This window comes from Phocoena phocoena, chromosome 2 (genome assembly GCF_963924675.1).
Source record: "Phocoena phocoena chromosome 2, mPhoPho1.1, whole genome shotgun sequence".
In the NCBI taxonomy this organism is placed as follows: domain Eukaryota; kingdom Metazoa; phylum Chordata; class Mammalia; order Artiodactyla; family Phocoenidae; genus Phocoena; species Phocoena phocoena.
The window spans coordinates 91,933,163-91,953,951 of record NC_089220.1 but is presented as its reverse complement, the minus strand read 5'-3'; the positions used below and the strand labels follow the sequence as shown (position 1 = coordinate 91,953,951).

The 20,789-nt window shown below is 41.8% G+C and overlaps 1 protein-coding gene across 3 annotated transcripts in view; it reads right to left on the bottom strand.

Moving 5' to 3' along the window:
- The window catches only part of GALK2 (galactokinase 2), a 144,269-nt gene that overhangs the window by 42,903 nt on the left and 80,577 nt on the right, over positions 1 to 20,789 (bottom strand). For 2 of the 3 annotated variants that reach the window (XM_065871205.1, XM_065871204.1), the window contains exons 6-8: positions 12,555 to 12,653; positions 10,919 to 11,071; positions 1,254 to 1,464 (exon numbers count right to left, since the gene is read on the bottom strand). In XM_065871205.1, coding sequence (XP_065727277.1) covers positions 1,254 to 1,464; positions 10,919 to 11,071; positions 12,555 to 12,653 — 463 coding nt within the window. The remainder of the gene's footprint in view (positions 1 to 1,253; positions 1,465 to 10,918; positions 11,072 to 12,554; positions 12,654 to 20,789) is intronic. The other variant, XM_065871206.1, reaches the window with a different exon arrangement.

Sequence of the window (20,789 nt, the reverse complement as noted above, 5' to 3'; positions counted from 1 at the left end):
TTCAGTAATCTCCTGATCAAACTGTGTGAACAAGATAACATCTAGAGGAAGATCAGGAGGGGTCAACAAGCCTGCACACAAGCCTGCACGCAGTGAGGGATGGCAACTCTGACCCCCATCTCAATGATTAACTGGGATTACTTTTCTGTTTCCCTTTAAAAGATTTCATGGCCTAGCAGAATCTTCGGAGATGTTTTTTGTTTGTTTGTTTGTTTTGCGGTACGCGTGCCTCTCACTGCTGTGGCCTCTCCCGTTGCGGATCACAGGCTCCGGAAGCGCAGGCTCAGTGGTCATGGCTCACGGGCCCAGCCGCTCCACAGCACGTGGGATCTTCCCGGACTGGGGCACGAACCCGTGTCCCCTGCATCGGCAGGCGGACTCTCAACCACTGTGCCACCAGGGAAGCCCGGAGATGGTTTTTGAGGGATGCTGAGTCCACCATTTCCCCGGATTGCCAGCATTCTGATTAAAGGCACCATTCCTTTCTACCAGCATTTGTGAGCACATAATTGATTTTGTAAGCAGAGAGCAGCGGGACTCGATTTGTTCCATAACACTATGAAGTACATGTCCTATTATCCATTATCTTCAAAACAGGCAATCACAGAACTAGAAACAAAGTATACCAACTGCATGACAAGGATCATATATGCTGCTCATGGACACTCAGACCAGAGAGGTTAGTATAATATCCTGATTTAATTCTAGTGAGAAATACTTTGTTGTTGAAATTCACCGAAGAAGGTAACATAACTTATCCTAGGTGCTACAAGATGCTTCCCAACAGAAAAAAAATTTTAAACAGCAAAATAAACTATAAATGTACATTTAAAATATTATTAGATCATCACTTTGGTTTTTGACCCCTAAACTGAGTTGGGCTCACATTTGGAAAAGTGCATGGCGCTGCCAGTGAATTGACCCTACCCACTGTAATTCTGTGGTTGCCATAGGCCAGAGAGGGAGAATTACAACGGTAAATTACGAACTTCTTGAGGGCAGGAAGTATGTATTAGTCACCTTTGCTTCGCCAGAAAATCTGGCATATAGCAGACCAGGAAATGTTTGTTAATAAATGAATGAATGAATTTAATGAAGCCAAGAATCTAGATAATTAAGTTTGCCGAAACACACATGTTCTCCAAATTCCCCCAAGCATGCTTCAAAATCAGTATAATCCATAGGGACATTGGAAACTTTCCATCTGTGAGTGGGGAAACAACCCATGCCCTTATTTTCTCCAGCAGACTCACCGTCTTGAGTGTTTGGACTCAGGATTTGGGTCTTGAGTTCCTGCAGGCTAATTCCCAGACACCTGCAGATCTCCTCAGGGCTATAGGGTTCAGAGTGAAGGGTACCTTCTGTGATCAACAACATTTCTTCCAGACTGACCTCCAGCTTGGCCTGCACCTCCTCCAGCCGCAACACTTCCTCCCACGGCAAGCATTTGTGCTTAGCCAGGAGCTGCAAGTTCAAACCAAGATAATCGTCAGTTTTCATTTCAGATATTGATATGCACTATTTTAATGAGCCAGATTCAACTTCAAGCTTTTTTGTTTCCATTCAACCTATCCACAATTCCCACCATTGCTTGAAAATGCACGCTCGGTTCAGACGTTTGAGATTAAACATGCTTGTGTGACACTCACAGGCTAGTTGAGTATTTTTCCTAAAAAAACCAATCCTCCACTGATTTTTTTGCCTGTCACCACTTTCCCTCAGGGCTATTTCTTTGAATAATTTTGTCCTTTTGTCCCTATTCAGTTCATCCCCAATACACCACTCTCTATAAAGTCTACAGAAAACTATTCAAATCTCACATGATCTGGGTCCTGAGGTGGGCACTGCATGCCCGATTTCATTTGAGCACTTCCTGTTTACAACATGCCTCTTTGAAATGGCTAATGAATTTAAGTATCTGGGCGTTTGGAGTCAATTCCCAGATTTTAAATGAAAACCTCATTGGTGACCTTACGAAACACCACTGCATTAGGTCATTGGTGGTAGTAGAGCTGTATGTTTCTCCACCCTCAAGAAAAGAGTTTGGCTTCCAGTTGCATCCTGAGGCACCCCCTCAACCTACTGCAGAGGGTGAGATATAAACCAAACCTTTGTAACCTGGTCCACTCATGGGAACCTCACTCCAGAATGTGTGTCCCTCATTTTTCCCCAACCACCCTTCTGAGCAGGTAACAATCAAAACGGTGAAGGTATCTCTCACCCTGAGGTCTACAAAATTCATTCCCCAGGTGTGAGGACCGCAGGTGCAGACAGCACAAATGGCAAAAAGAAGCAAACAAAAGAAGGGGAAATGTGCATCTGATTTACTCTTCTATTATGCCGATGATTTGATTTTCTTTCTTTTTCACAGGAAGCAGATTTACCAAAAGACCATTGTACTTGGTTAGGGCCACTCACTTCTGAAGAATGTTAATAACAGTAGTTCTTTTTTTTTTCTTTTTTTTTTTTTTTTTTTTTTTTCTTTGCGGTACGCGGGCCTCTCACCGCCGTGGCCTCTCCCGTTGCGGAACACAGACTCCGGACGTGCAGGCTCAGCGGCCATGGCTCACGGGCCCAGCCGCTCCGCGGCATGTGGGATCCTCCCAGACCGGGGCACGAACCCGCGTCCCCTGCATCGGCAGGCGGACTCTCAACCACTGCGCCACCAGGGAAGCCCAACAGTAGTTCTTATATTCATTAATCCTCTTTTTAAAACTCTGGCTCATACATTTGAAAGGAGTTAATGATTTTAAGGTAGAACTGGTGAAAAAGACAATAGAATTACATTTTTCTGTTCAGTTATTTCACAGAACATGGTGCCATTTTTTTTTTTTTTTTTTTTTTGCGGTATGCGGGCCTCTCACTGTTGCGGCCTCTCCCGTTGTGGAGCACAGGCTCCGGACGCGCAGGCTCAGCGGCCACGGCTCACGGGGCCAGCTGCTCCGCGGCATGTGGGATCCTCCCAGACCGGGGCACGAACCCGTGTCCCCTGCATCGGCAGGCGGACTCTCAACCACTGCGCCACCAGGGAAGCCCCATGGTGCCATTTTTAAAGCAAGGCTACAAGCTAAGGCCTTTCTTCTGACCTTGTTTGCTTAGCACATTTAATGTTTATTAGCAGTGCTAGATTGACACCTCCATAGACTAACTCATTCATTCATTCAACTCATTCATTCATGGTCTCTGTGCCAGTGTATTCCAAAAATAATTTCAGAAAACTTACAGACGTACATAAAACAAAAGAAAACCATACAATATATTTATTTTATACAGAAAAAGAGCTCAAGTGGATGATCTCCTAGAATTACACTTCCTCGAAACACAGATCCAAATCCAACTGAGGTAAACAATGAAGTTAACAGAAATAATGCACACTTGTATAGCGCTGTGTGATTTAAACGTGCTTTTTATTCCTTTTCAGCCTTGATAGCTCTGTGAGATAGGTATTATTACCCTATTTAAGAGATGAGAGTGACTTGCCCAAAGTCACCTACCTAGTAAGAACAGAGCTGGAAATTTAACCCGTGTCCTGTACCTCTTTCTTGCTTCCCCAAGGCCACATTCTCAACGGGCTATGCTTGATATCCATGTCGCACTACTCATTTTAGCTCAAATCACCACTCAAGTTTTAGAAATGGTTTCTAAATACAAACTAAGTTTTGTGTTAGAAGTGAACATTCCAGTGATTTAAAACACTTTGATAGATGGGCTCCTTCTAAAATAAGAAGCAAATGGAAAAAAAAAAAATCAAAGAACGACCCCCAAGTGATGAGAATGGGCTCTTCCTAAGAACCTTGCAGTAAACACCATCTCCAAGTTCCCAAGCCTGACCTCATGTGAACAAGTCACTTTGCCTCAGGCACTTGATCCCAGGAAACTGGCCCAGGACTGTGTGGGGAGAAAGTCTTCGATGGTTGCCTGCTGCCTACAGAGCTGTTTTCAAAGGTAGCCTCCCAATGCACTTTTGTTCCACAAACAGAGGCACTAACATTCACTCTAGCAATATCCCAGTTTGCTGTTCCGCCAGCTTAGCTCTCAGCTGGAGGGTCCACGTGGCCAACTGGGTGTGTATTTCAATTAAGAATGAAACCTACCACATGCCCTCAATGACAGCTGCACAGCCATGAGTCGCTGAGTAGTGCACTACATTGTAGGAGTAAAATCGGAAAGCTGCTTAAGCCCTTTAAAATTTGGCCCAGGAAACAGAAAGATGACTTGCAGATGAGGGAAGTGGGTGGGTAAGATCTGTTGCCCAAGACAGAACTTCATGAGGGCATTTGCCACTCACAGCCCTGTTGCCTTGGCCCTACTTCACATTTGTGAATCAGGGCTAGGAGTCAGGGCTATGGGTCATTTTGTGACAAGTTCCTCACTCAGCAGCAGGGTGGGGATATACGAGAAAGCGATTCTTTGTCAACATCTACCATTTTCTTTTCACCACTATAAACATTAGGTGTTTATTTCCGATTCCATTCCTGGGAGGTTCCTGAGCCTGGCTGATGCTCTGTGGACAAGAAAGCAGGCAACGAATATCTTGTCCACAGTCATGGAAAGAGGTAGATAAATAGTGCTAGGACCCTGTCTTAGGTTGGTTTCTCTCGGAAGCAGGCCCTGAGACAAGAATTTAGGGGGAGAGGGAGATACAGAGAAGTGCTGGTAGAGGAGTGGAAAATGAGACAGGAAGAGAAGCCAAGATGAAGTGCAGTGATGTGAGAGGTGAAGCGGGGCCTGCTGGACCCTCTGGGACCTGTACGTATAAAGCTCGGATGTGTCCTACACATAGACAAGAAAGCTCAGATATTTACCCGCTAACTCTCATCCACCATTGATTGAGGGCTGATTCCAAGGGTGTTAGCTCCCCAGACTTCCAGGCTGTCTCATGTGCAAACTCAGCGTTCTTCTGCAGCTAGAAGACATCTTCAGTCTGAGAGGGTCTCTGGGGCTTCTATTAAGAGGGTGTGGTAGGAGAGTGCTAAGATATGGACTCGAACTCAGGAGGCTGTCTGTCAGAACCCACCTCTCTCTGACGTTCTCATTGCATTTTGCAGTATTAACAAGTCAAGGGAAGTGTCAAGTCTTTCTCCTCACCAGGTCAGCAAAGGATAAAATTTCAAATCCCTTCTCTGACAAGTTGTTTTCCACACAACAAAAGCAGCTGTGTTGTTGTTGGTTTGGGTTCTATAAATCACCCATGCTTATTTTTAAAATTTGAAGAAACACATAACAATTTGAAGTTTAAAAAAATTACAAAGTATAAAATAAATCACCTGTAATCATCCCAATGAGATAACCACCAATCTCCCAACTGACATCCTATGATACATTTTTTATGCACACTTCTTACACACGTACACACATACAGTTTGACATAAATGGGATCATACATAACTGTTTTTATTGTGGCTACTTTTTTTTTTTTTGGCTTATCTCCCCCTCACCCTCCTCCAACTTCATGGAGCCATTCCACAGTGACTTCATGCCCATGTTCCGCTCATAGCCATCATGAACACATTCACAATGTTGACCTTCCCCAGTGTTGGTCATCCCCACTCTCCACGTTCTCCAAAATTCTCCTGAATTTTCCCGGTTTCCCTCTCACCTCTCTGGTCCTTACATTCCCACCCACGACTCATTTTCTCCTTTCATTATTATTGAAGCCATCTCCCAAATTTAACCCCTGGCCTTCTGCTCTTCTCTTGCCACGTTCTCTCCCTCAGCAAACTGAACTCAGTCCTTGGTTTCAACTATTATCTCAAAATAGTTGAAAGACTATTGTCCAAGCCAAGAGAAACATTCCAACCTCAAATTTCTAACCACTTATAAGAAAATTCCACGGGGAAGTATCATCACCTCCCACTTTCATATCACCTTCCATCCTACCTTCCCCATATCTATGAGTGCTTTCCACCCATCATTTCAGCTTAAAACTACAGACCTTTTCGACTCAACACTTAGCCTTTACCTGCACATGTCTGCATGCCATGCGTGTTCACTGCAGGGTATGAAGCACTCATGGCTCCTGACTGCATGGAGCTCAGAGTCAACCCGAGGAGACAGGCATCAATTAATAATTATATAGTGAAGAACTTACTCCATTTGTGATAAACTACTATAATGGAAAAATACAGGATGTGGCAAGAGCATATAAAAGGGCATTTAACATAATGGAAGTGGGGAGGGTGGTCATTCCTCAACGTAATGGCATTGAAGCCAAAAGGAAGACAGAAACCCAATCACAGACAGCCTTATACCTGACCCTTTACTAGGTTCTGTCAGAGCTTCTTCCGTATCCCCCCTCTCTTGTTATCCCGTCCCCCCTGACACTTTAAGACCCACTTCTCTTCAACCAAACAAAAGTTCCTGCTGCCAACTTAATATTTCTAGAATACCTTGCTAACATTTACACTTCCAGGAGCAAGCCTGGGTGATCCTCAGCACAGCACTCAAGGTCCTGCTACACCTGGTTCCACTATTCCCCAGTGTGTGCGTGCTCTGCCCTGCAGCCAGGACTCACCATCCTGGGATACTCCACACCAGCACCCTGGCAGAGTGAGCTCAACTAAATCAACAGGCTGAGTGAAACTGGCTACATTCCTGGGTGTTTGGTTTTTCTCCACTCAAATTCAAGATAACTGCAGAAGCCCTGAGAATATTATACCACTTCTCCTCACCAGACAAAGAATAAGCTCCATATTGACCACTAAGTGGCCGGAGCTAAAAAAAAAAAAAAAAGAACTGGATGAGTGATGGCCGCTAACCAGACACACTCTGTAAAAAATCACACTGTAAATTTTCCTTGAAGCGTCAAAGGACCACATGAAACCCTCTCCTTCATTGCTTCACATGTTGCCACAAGAAGCTCAGGGTATGCAAAATACAACAGCATAATTTCCCTTCCCTTTTTGACTTCCCATACTTATTATCAGCATCACACATTTTATCCCTCAATATAATTAAGGGATACTCTTTTTTATAGACATAAGGCAATTCTGGAAAAAAATTTTTTTTTAATTTGTTTATTTTTGGCTGCATTGGGTCTTCGTTGCTGTGCCTGGGCTTTCTCTAGTTGTGGCGAGCGGGGGCTTCTCTCCATTGTGGTGCGTGGACTTCTCATTGTGGTGGCTTCTCTTGTTGCAGAGCATGGGCTCTAGGCGTGCGTGCTTCAGTAGTTGTGGCTCGCAGGCTCTAGGGCACAGGCTCAGTAGTTGTGGCGCACGGGGTTGGTTGCTCCGTGGCATCTGGGATCCTCCCAGACAAGGGCTCCAAATCTCTCTCCTGCATTGGCAGGCAGATTCCTAACCACTGTACCACCAGGGAAGTCCCCTAATTCTGGAAAAGTTTAAGCCACTGAATATGTATAAAATATGAAAAACTTTGTGCTCATTAAAGATTTCTGGCTACTTTGTTAATTCAAGAACATAAAAATGTGCTTCACTTAAAAGACTCATTTGGTGGTGGGATGAACTGGGAGACTGGGATTGACATATACACACTAATATGTATAAAATGGATAACTAATAAGAACCTGCTGTAGAAAACAATAAAAAAAATTCAAAAAAAGAATCATTTATGCAAATAATAATTATAAATCTCTATTGTGTTTGCCTTGAAATGTTTTAAATTTTAGTTCAAATGCCTCTGTAAGACTCTTAACTTTTAATGAGTCTGCGTTAATTAGTTTGGGGAAGCTGTTAGAAAGAGAGGAGCAGGGAGGAAGAGAGAGAGAGGGAGAGAAAGGAGACTTAAGAACAGAAGAAATTACCAACATTAAAGCAAAACAAAGAAAAATCATCTTCATTGGTTTAGTGTACTTTCCTGTGCTAAGTAGATACAAAAGGTACTCATTTTTCAAAAAGGTACCTTGGGGAAATAGGAGGAGAGGAAAAGTAAGTGTTATTTATTACAATTTTTCCATGTGGAGCTCTACTTAATCAGAATCATTTTCAAAACTATCCTCAGGGCTTCCCTGGTGGCACAGTGGTTGAGAGTCCGCTTGCCGATGCAGGGGACACGGGTCCGTGCCCCAGTCCGGGAGGATGGGCCCGTGAGCCATGGCCGCTGAGCCTGCGCGTCCGGAGCCTGTGCTCTGCAACGGGAGAGGCCGCGATAGTGAGAGGCCCGCGTACCGCAAAAAAACAAAACAAAACAAAAAAAAACTATCCTGATCTGTCATTTCTCCACTAACACTTCATTTTTATTGTCTGAAAGCAGCAAGTTTATTCAGATTAAGACAAGCTTCTTTACTTTTTTAACGAGAGTTTATTTCCTGATTTAATGAGACCATTTCCAAACAAAAATTATATTCATTCAGACGTTGCTGAAAACGGAAGAATGGCACCATACTGTAATTAAAATAAGCTTAGCAGAATTCCAGCCTGTATTCCCTAGGCAAGAGCATATTCTTGGCATCAAGATCTATCTGCAGAGCCTATATTAGCAGTTTTATCTTTATTTCCCTTTTGTATATAACCTTGGATTCTCATGATTTGCAGCAACGTGATTTAGAAAACATTCTGCATCTTGATAAAGCCTTTCAATTTTCTTTCTTCCATATTTCAAAAGAGAAAAATTCAGAGTACTTAAAATAATGTGTTTTATCTACATCAATTGGGAGGAGTGTGTGGCAAAAAGCCAATTTCACTGACCAAAGTACCTCTAAAATACACATGGAGTTATACAGTTAAACTCAGAAGACAGCCTCAAGAACAAAAAGTTCTGCAGCGGATTAAGGTTTTCAGCTACTGCTCCAGAAAGAGAAGCCCTTTTTCTAGTTAACTCCCAAAAGATACCTCCCTCTCCCATCCTGACAACTTTCACTACAGAGCTTCAGCACCACAATTTTATTTCTCATTTTCTTCTTGCATCTTTGGAAAAACGTCGTTACGATACGAACCCATTTCACACATCTCATACTTGTTTTGGCTCACCTATGGGTCTCATAAATGATATCTAATTTCGTGATAAAGCTCTGAAAACAATGTTGTGTACGTTTGAGGTCTCCTCAGGAAGGCAGCACTTACTCATATACCTCAAAATAAAAAGTCAACAAGAATAAGCCCTTAAACAAATAAGACACTAATTTCTTCCATCTCCTGAAAGAGGAAGTTTGCCCTAAGAGGGAAAAACATTCACTGAAGCCTTTGACATTGAAAAGTTTACTGCACTACTTCTTCTCATATATGCACTGATCAGAAGAGTTTAATATTGAAACATTTCTTTCATAGAATTTTTAGAAATTATCTGAATAAGTAAATTGCATATTTAAAACACTTAAATCATGATTTAAAAAAATGTTTAACACTAAAATTTTCCAGAAAAAAAGAAAAACTTTTATTTTCTGGCTCATCCATTCCCAACTTCACAACTTCAGGGGATGGGAGTAAGGGGCAAAGTGGTATGTCAGCCCAAGGGATAACTACACCTTACACAGCTCCATGGTATCTAGTTCAGTGCTGGGCACACCCTATGCACTTGTAAAAAATTGTGAAATTGAGCAAAATAAATATGACAGGGCAGGTAACCCAGGGAATAGTTTTTCATTTATTCAACACATGTTTACCCTGTGCCTACTTCAGCCTAAGCACTATACCAGGCCTTAGGGATATAAGAGTTAACAAGATGGACAGTCTTGGCCCTCAGGTAAAATCAAGTCAGAAAGAAGAGACGGACATCAAACAACTGTGATAAGTATCATACCTGAGAGGTGCAAGTGCTATGAAATACAAAGAGAGCCCCACCTTAGTCTGGGAGTAAGGAAGTCAAGGAAGGCTTTCCTGAGGGATACTTAGGCTGAGACTTCATAGAGGGCTGGAGCGAGAGCATTCTGGGCATGTACAAAGTCCCTGCGGTGAGAATAAGCATCATGGCTAGAGTGTAATGGGACTGAGGGATGCTAAGAGAGGAAGAGGATGAGGCACATATCGGATCTTGCAGTTCTCTCCAAGAAGTGATAAGGACTTTTGACTTTATTCCAATGACATGGAAAGCTTTTGAAAGGTGTTCAGCAGGGGAACTACCTGATCAGATTTAAATTTGTAAGCCATCATTCTATCTGCTATTTGAAGGATGACGGGGAGAAAGCATGGTAGAGCTCCTGACCAAGATTCTACTCCCCAGCTCCCAGCCTCAGTTCTCTCCAACTTTTAAATCATAACATGTGCCATTCTAGATCTTACATAACATTTAATTTCTGTGCCACTTTTTAGAGTACCTGTTTACATACCACCTGATCAAATACTAACCATTTCCTATTTCAAATCCCCCTAACCTTTACTCTCTACTCTCTCTATTCTTATGTCCTGTATCCTTTTGTATATCTTCATGCTAAGTGTACAACAGGTATTCAGTGAATACTTCCTAAGTAGATTTAAGGCTAGACTAGCAAGTGTCTTTTAAGCTGTGGAACAGAGAACTGCCAAGACTCCCTTCTGGTGTGCATTTCCCTAGTAGACACCAAGCCTGTATTTTTAGAAGGAACAGTGATGGCCAATGGTGCATGTGAGAGGACTGAGGGTTGAGGCTATCGTCACTTTTGTCGAAGAAACAAGATTAGTTATGGTCACCTCCCATCATTCACCCCAACTATCTTTCTCCACCCGTAGACCTAACCCATGGCCTGTACTACACAGATATAAGTTGAGCTGTCCTCTTCTCCCCATTTCCACCCTAGAAGACTCAACTGTGAAGTTCACATAGTTTCCAAAAAGCTAGAGGTTGCAAGGCACACCTATACATTTATTTATCTCCTGAGTTTGAAATCAAATTTCTCTGTATTAAAAAACTTCAGTTAGGACATTGCTGCAGTCAGAATGTTGCCCTAAATTTTAGGGAAACAGACAAAATAATAGGGAACAAAGAGAAAAAGAACAAGAGAAAGCCTAGTGAAACTTCAAGTTTCACTAGTTTGCCAAGTTCATACCTTTGCAGCCAGCCGACACTCCATCACCCTGATATTGAAATGAGAAGTTGCTGCTTTATTCATTTCCACACAACTGTTGGCAATCACAAACACTGCTCCACTTGGGAGTTTCACATCAGTTGCTCTCAGAGGACTAAATTCTATTAACTTGGCCTATTGAGAAAAAAGTGACAGGTGAGATATAATGTATTAGAATTCAGAAAACGTTTAACCATTTACGCATTTATTTACCTTAGTAAAAATTTTTCCCAAAAATGCATCCATTTATTCATTCAAATATTATTTACTGACTTCCAGGCACTGTACTAGGCACTGGAGATACAAGAGTGAACGGGACAGACACTGTCCCTGCCCTCATAGAGATTACAATCTAGTGGGAAAGGCAGTCAAGTAGTCAAATACACTGCCAGGTTGTGTTAAAAGGGTAGCAAAGCACAGGGCACTATATAGAAACACAGCTGTAGCACCTGATCAGATATAGCCTAGTGTAGGTGCCCCTGAAAAAAAGGGAAGTCTAAACTGAGACTTAAAGGATGAGCAAAAGTAGGACAGACAGAGGGTTTCTTTACCCAAACAGGATGTCAAGAAGAGGGAAGCGTATAAGCAAGTTCACAAGCAAAAAATAATATGAGGTGTTAATAGAGTTTTGGGTATTGCAATTTAGCTGGAGCTTAGTGTTTGAGGGATGAGCCACTGTGAGAGGATAGAACTGAGCGGAGGGCAGGTAAAGCAGGGGTCAGATCATGAAGTACTTTGCAAGCCCAAAGAATTTGGACTTTGTTCAGACTCTACAGCTAACTTATGTTAACAACAGGACTCTTGCCATCATGTCTGCTTGTCAGGTCTCATCCAAAAGACCCAGAGTGTTTTCTTAGCATTAAACCAAATTTCCTCATGCCTCCTGTCTTTGGCTTAGGGGAATCAACAACAAATACTCTTAATAAGAAGAAATCCAGGTATTCTTGGAAAATAGCCAAACCCGTAGGAATCTGATCGAAAACTAAGAAAAGATTTTAAAGAAATGTCTGTTTCTATTTTGGAAATGGTCAGTTTATGGCAACTATGAAAACCTCTGCTCTGTCTATGGGAGTTGATAACCAAGGGGAAGTGGTATTGGCTAAGGAATTCATTCCTGGCTTCCTGTCAACATTCTTTTCCCTACCACTAAAGCCCCAAAAATGTTGGCAGAGAAAAATGATACCGTAGAGTAAATTACAAAAAAGAGGACGAGTGAATATATGTGGTAAGAGAACTAACATTTGGGTTTAAAACCAACAGGAGATTATGAAAATGCCATGAGATGAAATGATTTGGGACAAGAGCGAGAAAAGAGGTCCCAATAACTAGGGAGTTGAGAAATCGCATGCTAACAATGAATTAGAAGGACGGGGGAAAAAAAAAACCTAGACACCTGAGGTATGATTCTGGAAGCTTAAGGGAGAGGTGATCAACATGAAACAGAGTCAGTGAACTGGTGATAGCCTTGAATTACAAAGCAGTTGAGAAATACCATCCTACAATAGAGCCTAAAAGAATAGGCTGCCCAGGAAAAAAAAGCACTCTGGGGATCTCAAGCCCTTCCTCTCTGGGTGAACATTCCCTGGTGGATATTTCCAAATAACTCAATGCCACCTACAGTTCCTTCTTCTGCAAGAAATGATATGGACTGGTCCATCCCTCCTCCTTCAGTGCCAATGTAATGCTCACTCTTGGTGCAGATTTCTGCAAGTTCCACCTGGAAAAGTAAAAATTGATTTGCACTGTGAGTAAATCATAATCTGTTGCTCATTCATTTCCTACTCCAGACATGACATATGGGTTTGAATTCCAGTGCAGCTCTGATCAACTGATAGTAGCTGCCTGCAGCATTGGGTTAACAAGAAGTCCAAGACTACCATTAAGCTCAACAGGAAAACATACAAAGATCAATTAATGTCTGCTGTGAGTTGGAATGAGATATTGACTGTGCATGTTGTGTACAGTCTCGTCCCGCAGTACCCACAGGAGATTCGTTCCAGGACCCCACAGGATACCAAAATCTGAGGATGCTCAAGTTCCTTATATAATATGTCAAAGTACTTGCACATAACCTATGCACATCCTCTCATATACTTTAGATAATCTCTAGATTACTTCTAATACTTAATACAATGTAAATACTACGTAAATAGTTGTAAATACAATGTGAATGCCACGTAAATAGTTGCCAGTGTGCAGCGAATTCAAGTTTTGCTTTTTGGAACTTTCTGGACTATTTTTTGGAATATTTTTGATCCATGGTTGGTTGAATCTGCAGATGCAGAACCTGAAGATATAAGGAGGGCCGACTGTATTGGCTATCCCTAAAAGACTCCACAGGGCAAGCAGTTTCTCCTGTATTTGCTCCATTCCCTCTCTAGACTGGCATCACCAAAAATCTCATATGGGCACTCACTCATTTCTGCCTCAGCTTTCTTTGTCTCCCAACAGTGGACTACTCCACAGTCTCCCCACAGCCAAAGTGAGGTCATCCAACCTTATTTTCCGGTCCAAAAGTAATGCTGCCTCTGTGGCTTTTCCACTAAATATAAGAATCAGAACTAGTGTCATCTCATCAGACACACCTTCCTCCAATCAAGATGAAGAGGCCCAATACATTAATACATTTCTAATCCAAACTGAAAATGTCAAAATATCTATTTAAGAATCTTCTATGACTTCCTATTCCTTCTATGTCTTCTTATTTCCTAGAAATAAGTTCAAATTCCTCAACCTGGCATTTCAAAGCTTTCCAAAATGTGCAACCAATTTACACATGAAATCATATTATCTACCACTCTTTTCCAATTATATTTGCCTCCATGACCATCTCACACATTTATGTAACCTGGTATTATTTCCTGTCTTCTCTCATATAAATCCTATTGCCATCCAATATCTGGCTTATTGGCTACCTACTATGGGCAAGTCCACTCAAATCTTCCTCCATCACACAGTCTTCCTCAAATACTGTTCCCTCTACGGCATCCTGCTTCTCTAAACCCTCACAACACTAACAGTATCATCCACTTACCCTACTATTCATTCACGCATTCATTTTTTTTTTTCTTCTAAGACTTGATTCAAGCCTTTATTTCTTACCTGTTTTACTGGAAGATTCCCCTACAGTGATCATTGTGAAGCACAGATATAATCATCTCTTGCTTGCTTGGTTGCCAGTGACTTGACGATCATACTTCTCATTGTGGTACACAACATCTCTAACGACTTATCCCTTGCTCACACCTCCATCCTGCTCTCCCACCACTAACCCCGTAAACCCTAGGCTCAGACCACTGGAAAAATGCTGTTCCTCGTCACCCCCAGGCTCTCTCAGTGCCTTTAAAACTGTGATTTCCTGTCCTCCTCACTCAGTACTCCTCTCTCCAGAATCCCCCACTCGTCATCAGGATTAACCCAAGTGTCACCTCTCCCTTGGAGCCCTCACTACCGCCCAAAGGCACACACACTCCACATAATCCCTCTTCTGTGCTCTCTGTATATAACTCTATGCTCATTTACCAAACCATGCTTTAAGTGTGGCCTTCCTTGTGTGTTTATCCATCAGTCTATGACAGCCCATGCAGTGCCCAGACCAGAGCCCACTTAACTAATAAGACTGAATCACATAGTGTTCATTATTGCTCTTTAATAGTGTCAGGTTTCAATCACATCTATTTACCCCAGAAAATTGTCAGTCCTGTGAGAAACAGATAAAATAGCTGTTTCTTTTGCGTCCCCTACCTCACACAATGCCGAACACAAAGTAAATACTCAAAAAAACACCCGCTGCTTTCACTTTCTGAGAATAGCTGCCCAAACATCATTTGATAGATCCTGTAAGTGTCATATTCCTTGTTGGATTCACTAACATTAATTTTGCTTCACGACACGAGGTAAGCTTGGTATTTTGACGTAATGGGCATTGTGCGTGGCCTAAGGAACACACCAGAACCAGCAATCTTCCATAATAGGCACATTAAAAATAAATTAGTAATCAAAAGGTGAAAACACTTGGATTTTAAAATGTAAAGAAACAATATACCCAGGAGAAGAAGTCCATGCACGATTCATGAGGAATGAGGAGACCTGGGTCCCTACATAACTGTGACAGCGGCGAGTGTGAAAAGTCACCTCCCCACAACAGCAGTAACAGTCATACTTACATGCTAAGTACCTGGCATTATCTCTCCTTTAGGCCTCCAAACAACTCTCTGCTTATCCTTATTATACAGATGAGGAAAATGGGACTTGGAGACATAAACAGCGGAGAAGCCAGGACTTGAACCTCATCTGCCTGACTCCAGAGTTTGTGTTCTTTTCACACTGGACTTTTATTACTCCCCTACCCACTGCCAAATAATATAACCAAATAACATAGCCTATTTTTTTCACTACCTCACAGGGATGTGAAATGACAAATGAGATCACCAAAATTTAAATATTCTCCCTCTTAAGAGGAAAGAAACTAAGGCATCGAGAAGTACATGCTTATTAATTGTTTTTAAAAGCCTCTGAATGTGTGGCAACAACCGTATACTTTAACAGAAATATGTTAATTTTTCCAGACTACCTATCTCCACGAAATTCAGAGGGACCCCAGGAGTCCCCAGCATCTCTGTGTCAAGGAGAGTCCATCTGCAGGGCTGCAGACATCCCTATACTTTGCTGATACCTCTCATGCTGAATTCTGACATGTGGATCTCATTACTGGACAGACAATAACCAAGAGTTTTAAATGCAGGAAACAAAAAGAAAATGAAGATAAGAAAGATGAAGGAAAGGATGACTCATTTTACAGTCCCCCCGGAATGCATGAGGAATTCAGTGGTAAATACAGAGGAAAGAAACTAGTACCAGAAGCTTCCAAATCCTGATTAAAGCCCCAACCCTCCTGCCAACTAGCTAGGTGACCTTAGATAGATTGCTTAACTTTTCTGAGTTCCCATTTCTTCATAGACTATTAATAACAATAACAGTTTTCACAGTTAGAATTTACTGACTACTTACTATATGCCAGGTATTGTTCCAATTGCTTTATATGAATTAATCATTTACTTCTCACAATGACCCTATAAGATAGGTATCTCCTCCTCATTTTACAGACAAGGAAAATGAGTGGGTTTATTAGTTGAGACTAGGCTAGTAATTACTAAAGCTGAAATGCAAACTCCACTTGTCTAACCCCAGAGCCCACACTCTTAATCACCAGGCTATATTACCTCCCATCCATAATATGGAGAAAAATACCTACCTCCCTGGCTATGGGATTATTGTGATTATCCAGTGAATTAGATAAAAACATCCCATAAACTCTAATGAAGTATACAATTTTAAATTTCATTATTTTTACAGAATGAATAAGGAATCATCTGATTTATACAAGTAAGTAGCTAAATCCCAAGCCAAATGTAAAAACAGGTTTAACTAACCTGGAACTCAGGACCATTTTTTGAACTGTTCAGGGGGAGTTCCCTAGTGGTTAGGATTCCAGGATTTCACTCTCATGGCCCTGGGTTCAATCCCTGTTTGGGGAACTAAGATCCCACAAGCCTCGAGGTGCAGTCAAAAAAAAAAAAAAAATTTTTTTTTTAAACTGTTCAGGGAAAGAGAGAACTTAAAAGATTCTGGGTGTCCCTAAGAGAACCAATTCAACAATAAACTGTAATGGAGCTTGAGACAAACAGGAGAATGTGTGTTCCATTTAAAGCATCCCAGTCTAGGACTTCCCTGGTGGTGTAGTGGTTAAGAATACTCCTGCCAATGCAGAGGACACAGGTTCAAGCCCTGGTCTGGGAAGATCCCACATGCTGCGGAGCAACTAAGCCCGTGCGCCACAACTACTGAGCCTGCACTCTAGAGCCCCCAAGCCACAATTACTGAAGCCTGCGTGCCTAGAGCCTGTGCTCCGCAACAAGAGAAGCCACCACAGTGAGAAGCCCGCGCACCACAATGAAGAGTAGCCCCCGCTCACCGCAACTAGAGAAAGCCCACGTGCAGCAATGAAGAACCAAAGCAGCCAATAAATAAATAAAAATCTTAAAAAGTAAAAAAAAAATAAAGCATCCCAGTCTAAATTGGGGGGCGGGGGGTGGGGGGGAGGCGGGCAGGGGGGAGAGGCGTGGAGGGGGGAGTCCCTGCCTGCCAAACAAAACATGCCTGTAGTATAAACTTCAACTGCAGGCCCACAGGCGGCTCCCCAGTGGCCCTAGCCCTTCACCCCCATACTAAAAGCAAAAAGGTCAAATCCTAAATGGTTATGAGATGTGAAGAAACTAGACACAAAAGATTTTTTTCTAATTTCAAATCTTGTTTAAGGAAAAACTTGCATGCCTCCGACAATAAGCAAAAATCAGTGCTAGGCCCATAGCCTTAGCCAGGGATGGCATGACCTGAACTCAGAGAACAATAAATGGAGGGGCCTTAACAGCAGGGGATGTAAACGGGAGCAGAGAATGCCTATCATTCTGGGTGATGTGAGAGAGACATGTGAGCCTGCCTCACCCTTTCTATCCTTGGGAACACTGGAAATAGAACCGTAAAATGTGCTCCAAGAGTTACAATCAGGCAGAGTGACGTGCAAAGACACTAAATACTCCATACACACTTGAATTATGTAAAATATCAAGAGATTTCATGAGAATAAGAAGGAGCTGTCAAAAACACATTAACAAAAGTGTATGGAAAGAAGCCTATCGGAAGTTAACTTCCAGAACAAACCGAATCACGCTTTGTGACCACCTAGAGGGGTGGGGTAGGGAGGGTGGGAGGGAGGGAGACGCAAGAGGGAGGAGATATGGGAATATATGTATACATATAGCTGATTCACTTTGTTATACAGCAGAAACTAACACACCATTGTAAAGCAATTATACCCCAATAAAGATGTTTAAAAAATCAATAAATAAAAAATTATTAGGCAAACATCATAGTAACAATTCTAACAGACAAGATACACTAATGGATAAATGGATGAAAGTTTGAAGAGAAACAGAACAGTTACAGAAATTACTCCAAGACACTTATGAATTACAAAAGGAAAAATAGTGGAGAAATCTATTGGGCAGCAACTCAACTAAATGATAAAGTTTAAAATCACTAGTAATAAGATATATCAACATCATGATAGAATGCATAAAGAAGGACACATCACTTCTGTGATATTCTTGCCAAAAAATGCATTACCTCAATCTAATCATGACAAAAAAATCTGACAAACCCAAATTGATAGATATGAAAGTACTAAATAACTGACTGCAAAATAACTGAGCAGGACTTTTCATGGTATCAGGGTCATGGAAGACAAAGAATGAGGAACTGCCACAGATTGGAAAAGCTTAAGGAGAGACCATTAAATGCAATGCAGAATCCTGGATTAGATCCTGGAACAGAAAAAGAACATTAGGAGGAAAACTGGCGAAGTTTGAATGAGGTCTATAGTATAGTTAATAGTATTGTATCAATGTTAATTTCCTGGTTTTGAAAATTGCACTATGGATATATAAGTTGTTAACATTAGGGAAAATGAGGTGACGTGTGTACCTGAACTCTTATTTTTTAACAGCTTTTTTGTGGTAGAAGTGACATACACATATTTAGTATAAATTTTAATAAGCTTGACACATGTATCACCCATCAAAGCATCACCACACGATAGTGAACACCTATCCATCACCTCTAAAAGTTTCCTAATGGCCTTTTGTGGCAGCATAATTCTTTCTGAGATCCATCCATGTCATTTGTAGTTCATCCCTTCATACTGCTGGTAGTATTCCATTGTATGCCTATACCACAGTTTGTTTGTTCATTTGTCGGTTGACGGACATTTGGGTTGTTTTTAGCTTTTGGCTATTGTAGATAGAGCTGCTGTGAGCATTGGTGTATAACAAACAAAAAAAAAGAACAAACCAAATCAAATTTGAGGACCAGATCCCTGATGTCTGAGGGATTCTGAGGTTCACCTATCCCCCAAGCCCCTCCCCGCAACACACAGGCAACCTGAGAACCCTCAGGCAAAAACAGCAAAGCTCTAATGAAGAAGGGACTCATTCCCCTCCCACCAATGTATCAATGTCTTCTTCTGTCCTTACACCTGAGCATGTCAAGAACCCCAGACGCCTCCAATCTCCAGATTGTCAGAAGACAATCTGGCTACATGAGAAATTTTTCCGAGGTTTGTAGCCAATAAACTCATTTCTATTTTGACTCCTGCCCTCTGGACAGTTAGGAGAACCCTGGCATTATTCATGGATCTTCTTTTAAAGCTACTGAAGATAGTTAATGAGGCTACTTTAGCCCTTTGTGTGGTTCTTCTCTTGAAGCAGCCTGGGAAAGAACCAAAAATCACATGGCCTCCCAAATTAAACAGTGTACCCATCTGCTGACCAGTGGGGATCCAGTAATAACAGAAATAACAGGGTTAGGTTTAATAGTCACTGAGAAGGGCTAAAGATTCATAAATGTGTTGCCTAGCTAAAACTGGACATTTATAAAGACAATAAAAATACAAAAGACTTCAAGATATCAATACAGTAAATTTTATTTTTGTTTAGCAGTTTTACTAATGAGGTTGTTAAAAGCAGAATTATGTAGACAGAAAATGTTAATCTTTCCCTATGGGAAGCCTTGCTATTAAGAACACGGACCCTAACTGAGACAGCATCATCCAGCTATTGTAGGTCACCAACAAGTGCAAGTTAAGAGAAAAGAAGGAAATGAACAGCCCCATTCATTCATTCAACAGTCATTTAAATACTAGCATCCTACAGATAAGTGGACAGGTCACTCAGTGTCTTCCCTCAAGGAGCTCACAATATTGATAATGTCTTCAGGTGAACAAGTCTTTCAAAAGAAAGTGTAAAACTAGTGTGCCAGAAATGATTTGCCCCCTAGATGTGCTGTCCACCCACCTCCATCCTACTATCTGCCCAGGAGGCTGCCCAGCATGAACTATATCGAGCGGCTCCTGTGTACTCTGCTTTCCACTGGGTGTTTTCAGCAGAGGACTCTGGCAGGAAATGGGGAATGAGGGAGGGGGGAGTGAGGTCACGCTGGCAAGATCACCTTCAGACACAAGGGCATAACAGCTCAGCTACAACTAGTCCTCATTACCTACTACACCTTTGGAAATAGTCGCTATGAAATAAATTGCCCTTGATTATTGAGTGTGCTATTTCTTGTCATGACCCTGGCTGATATATCTACATAAGGTGAAAATGTTAATGGCTCCTCTGACTTTTCTTTGCCTCAGATACTTTCTCAATTTTCTCCCCCTGCAATCCTTCTCCACCTTAACTTTCAAAATGCCTGGGTTCTTACTTGGGGCTATTTTCAAATTCTTCCCCAAATTGGCAAACCTGTTAGGGAGACCCCAGCCAAGTAGGAGAAACTTCATGAAACAGCACCAAGGTAAATTTTAAAAAGACTGAGATAGACTTGCTTTGTTTTGTAACATGGCTGATGACCAAACTCTAACTTGTGGACACTTTGGAGTGTTCTAAGTTGGGGGGGGGGGGGGGGCAAGTAGGCTTGCTTTAATTAGAAAAAGAAGAAGAAGGAGGCTATTATTTCTTCTTCACATCTCTAACTCAAAGAGATTAGTAACTTTCAGATTTTTTACTTCAAGAACAGTTGCCTGAGGACAATGACAGCCAGCTCCCAAATGAACATAGCAGATGTGACTGACTCTGATGGTTCAGGCTGAAAAGTTCCAGTAAATAATGCAGGAAAGGACAAAGGAGGAGTTCAAATATTAAAGAAGTCAGCAACCACAAAGAAACAACACTGAAGAGGATTCTCAAAAGTAAATCTGAAAACCCTGCTAAAATCTAGAACCATCAAAGAGTATGTACTC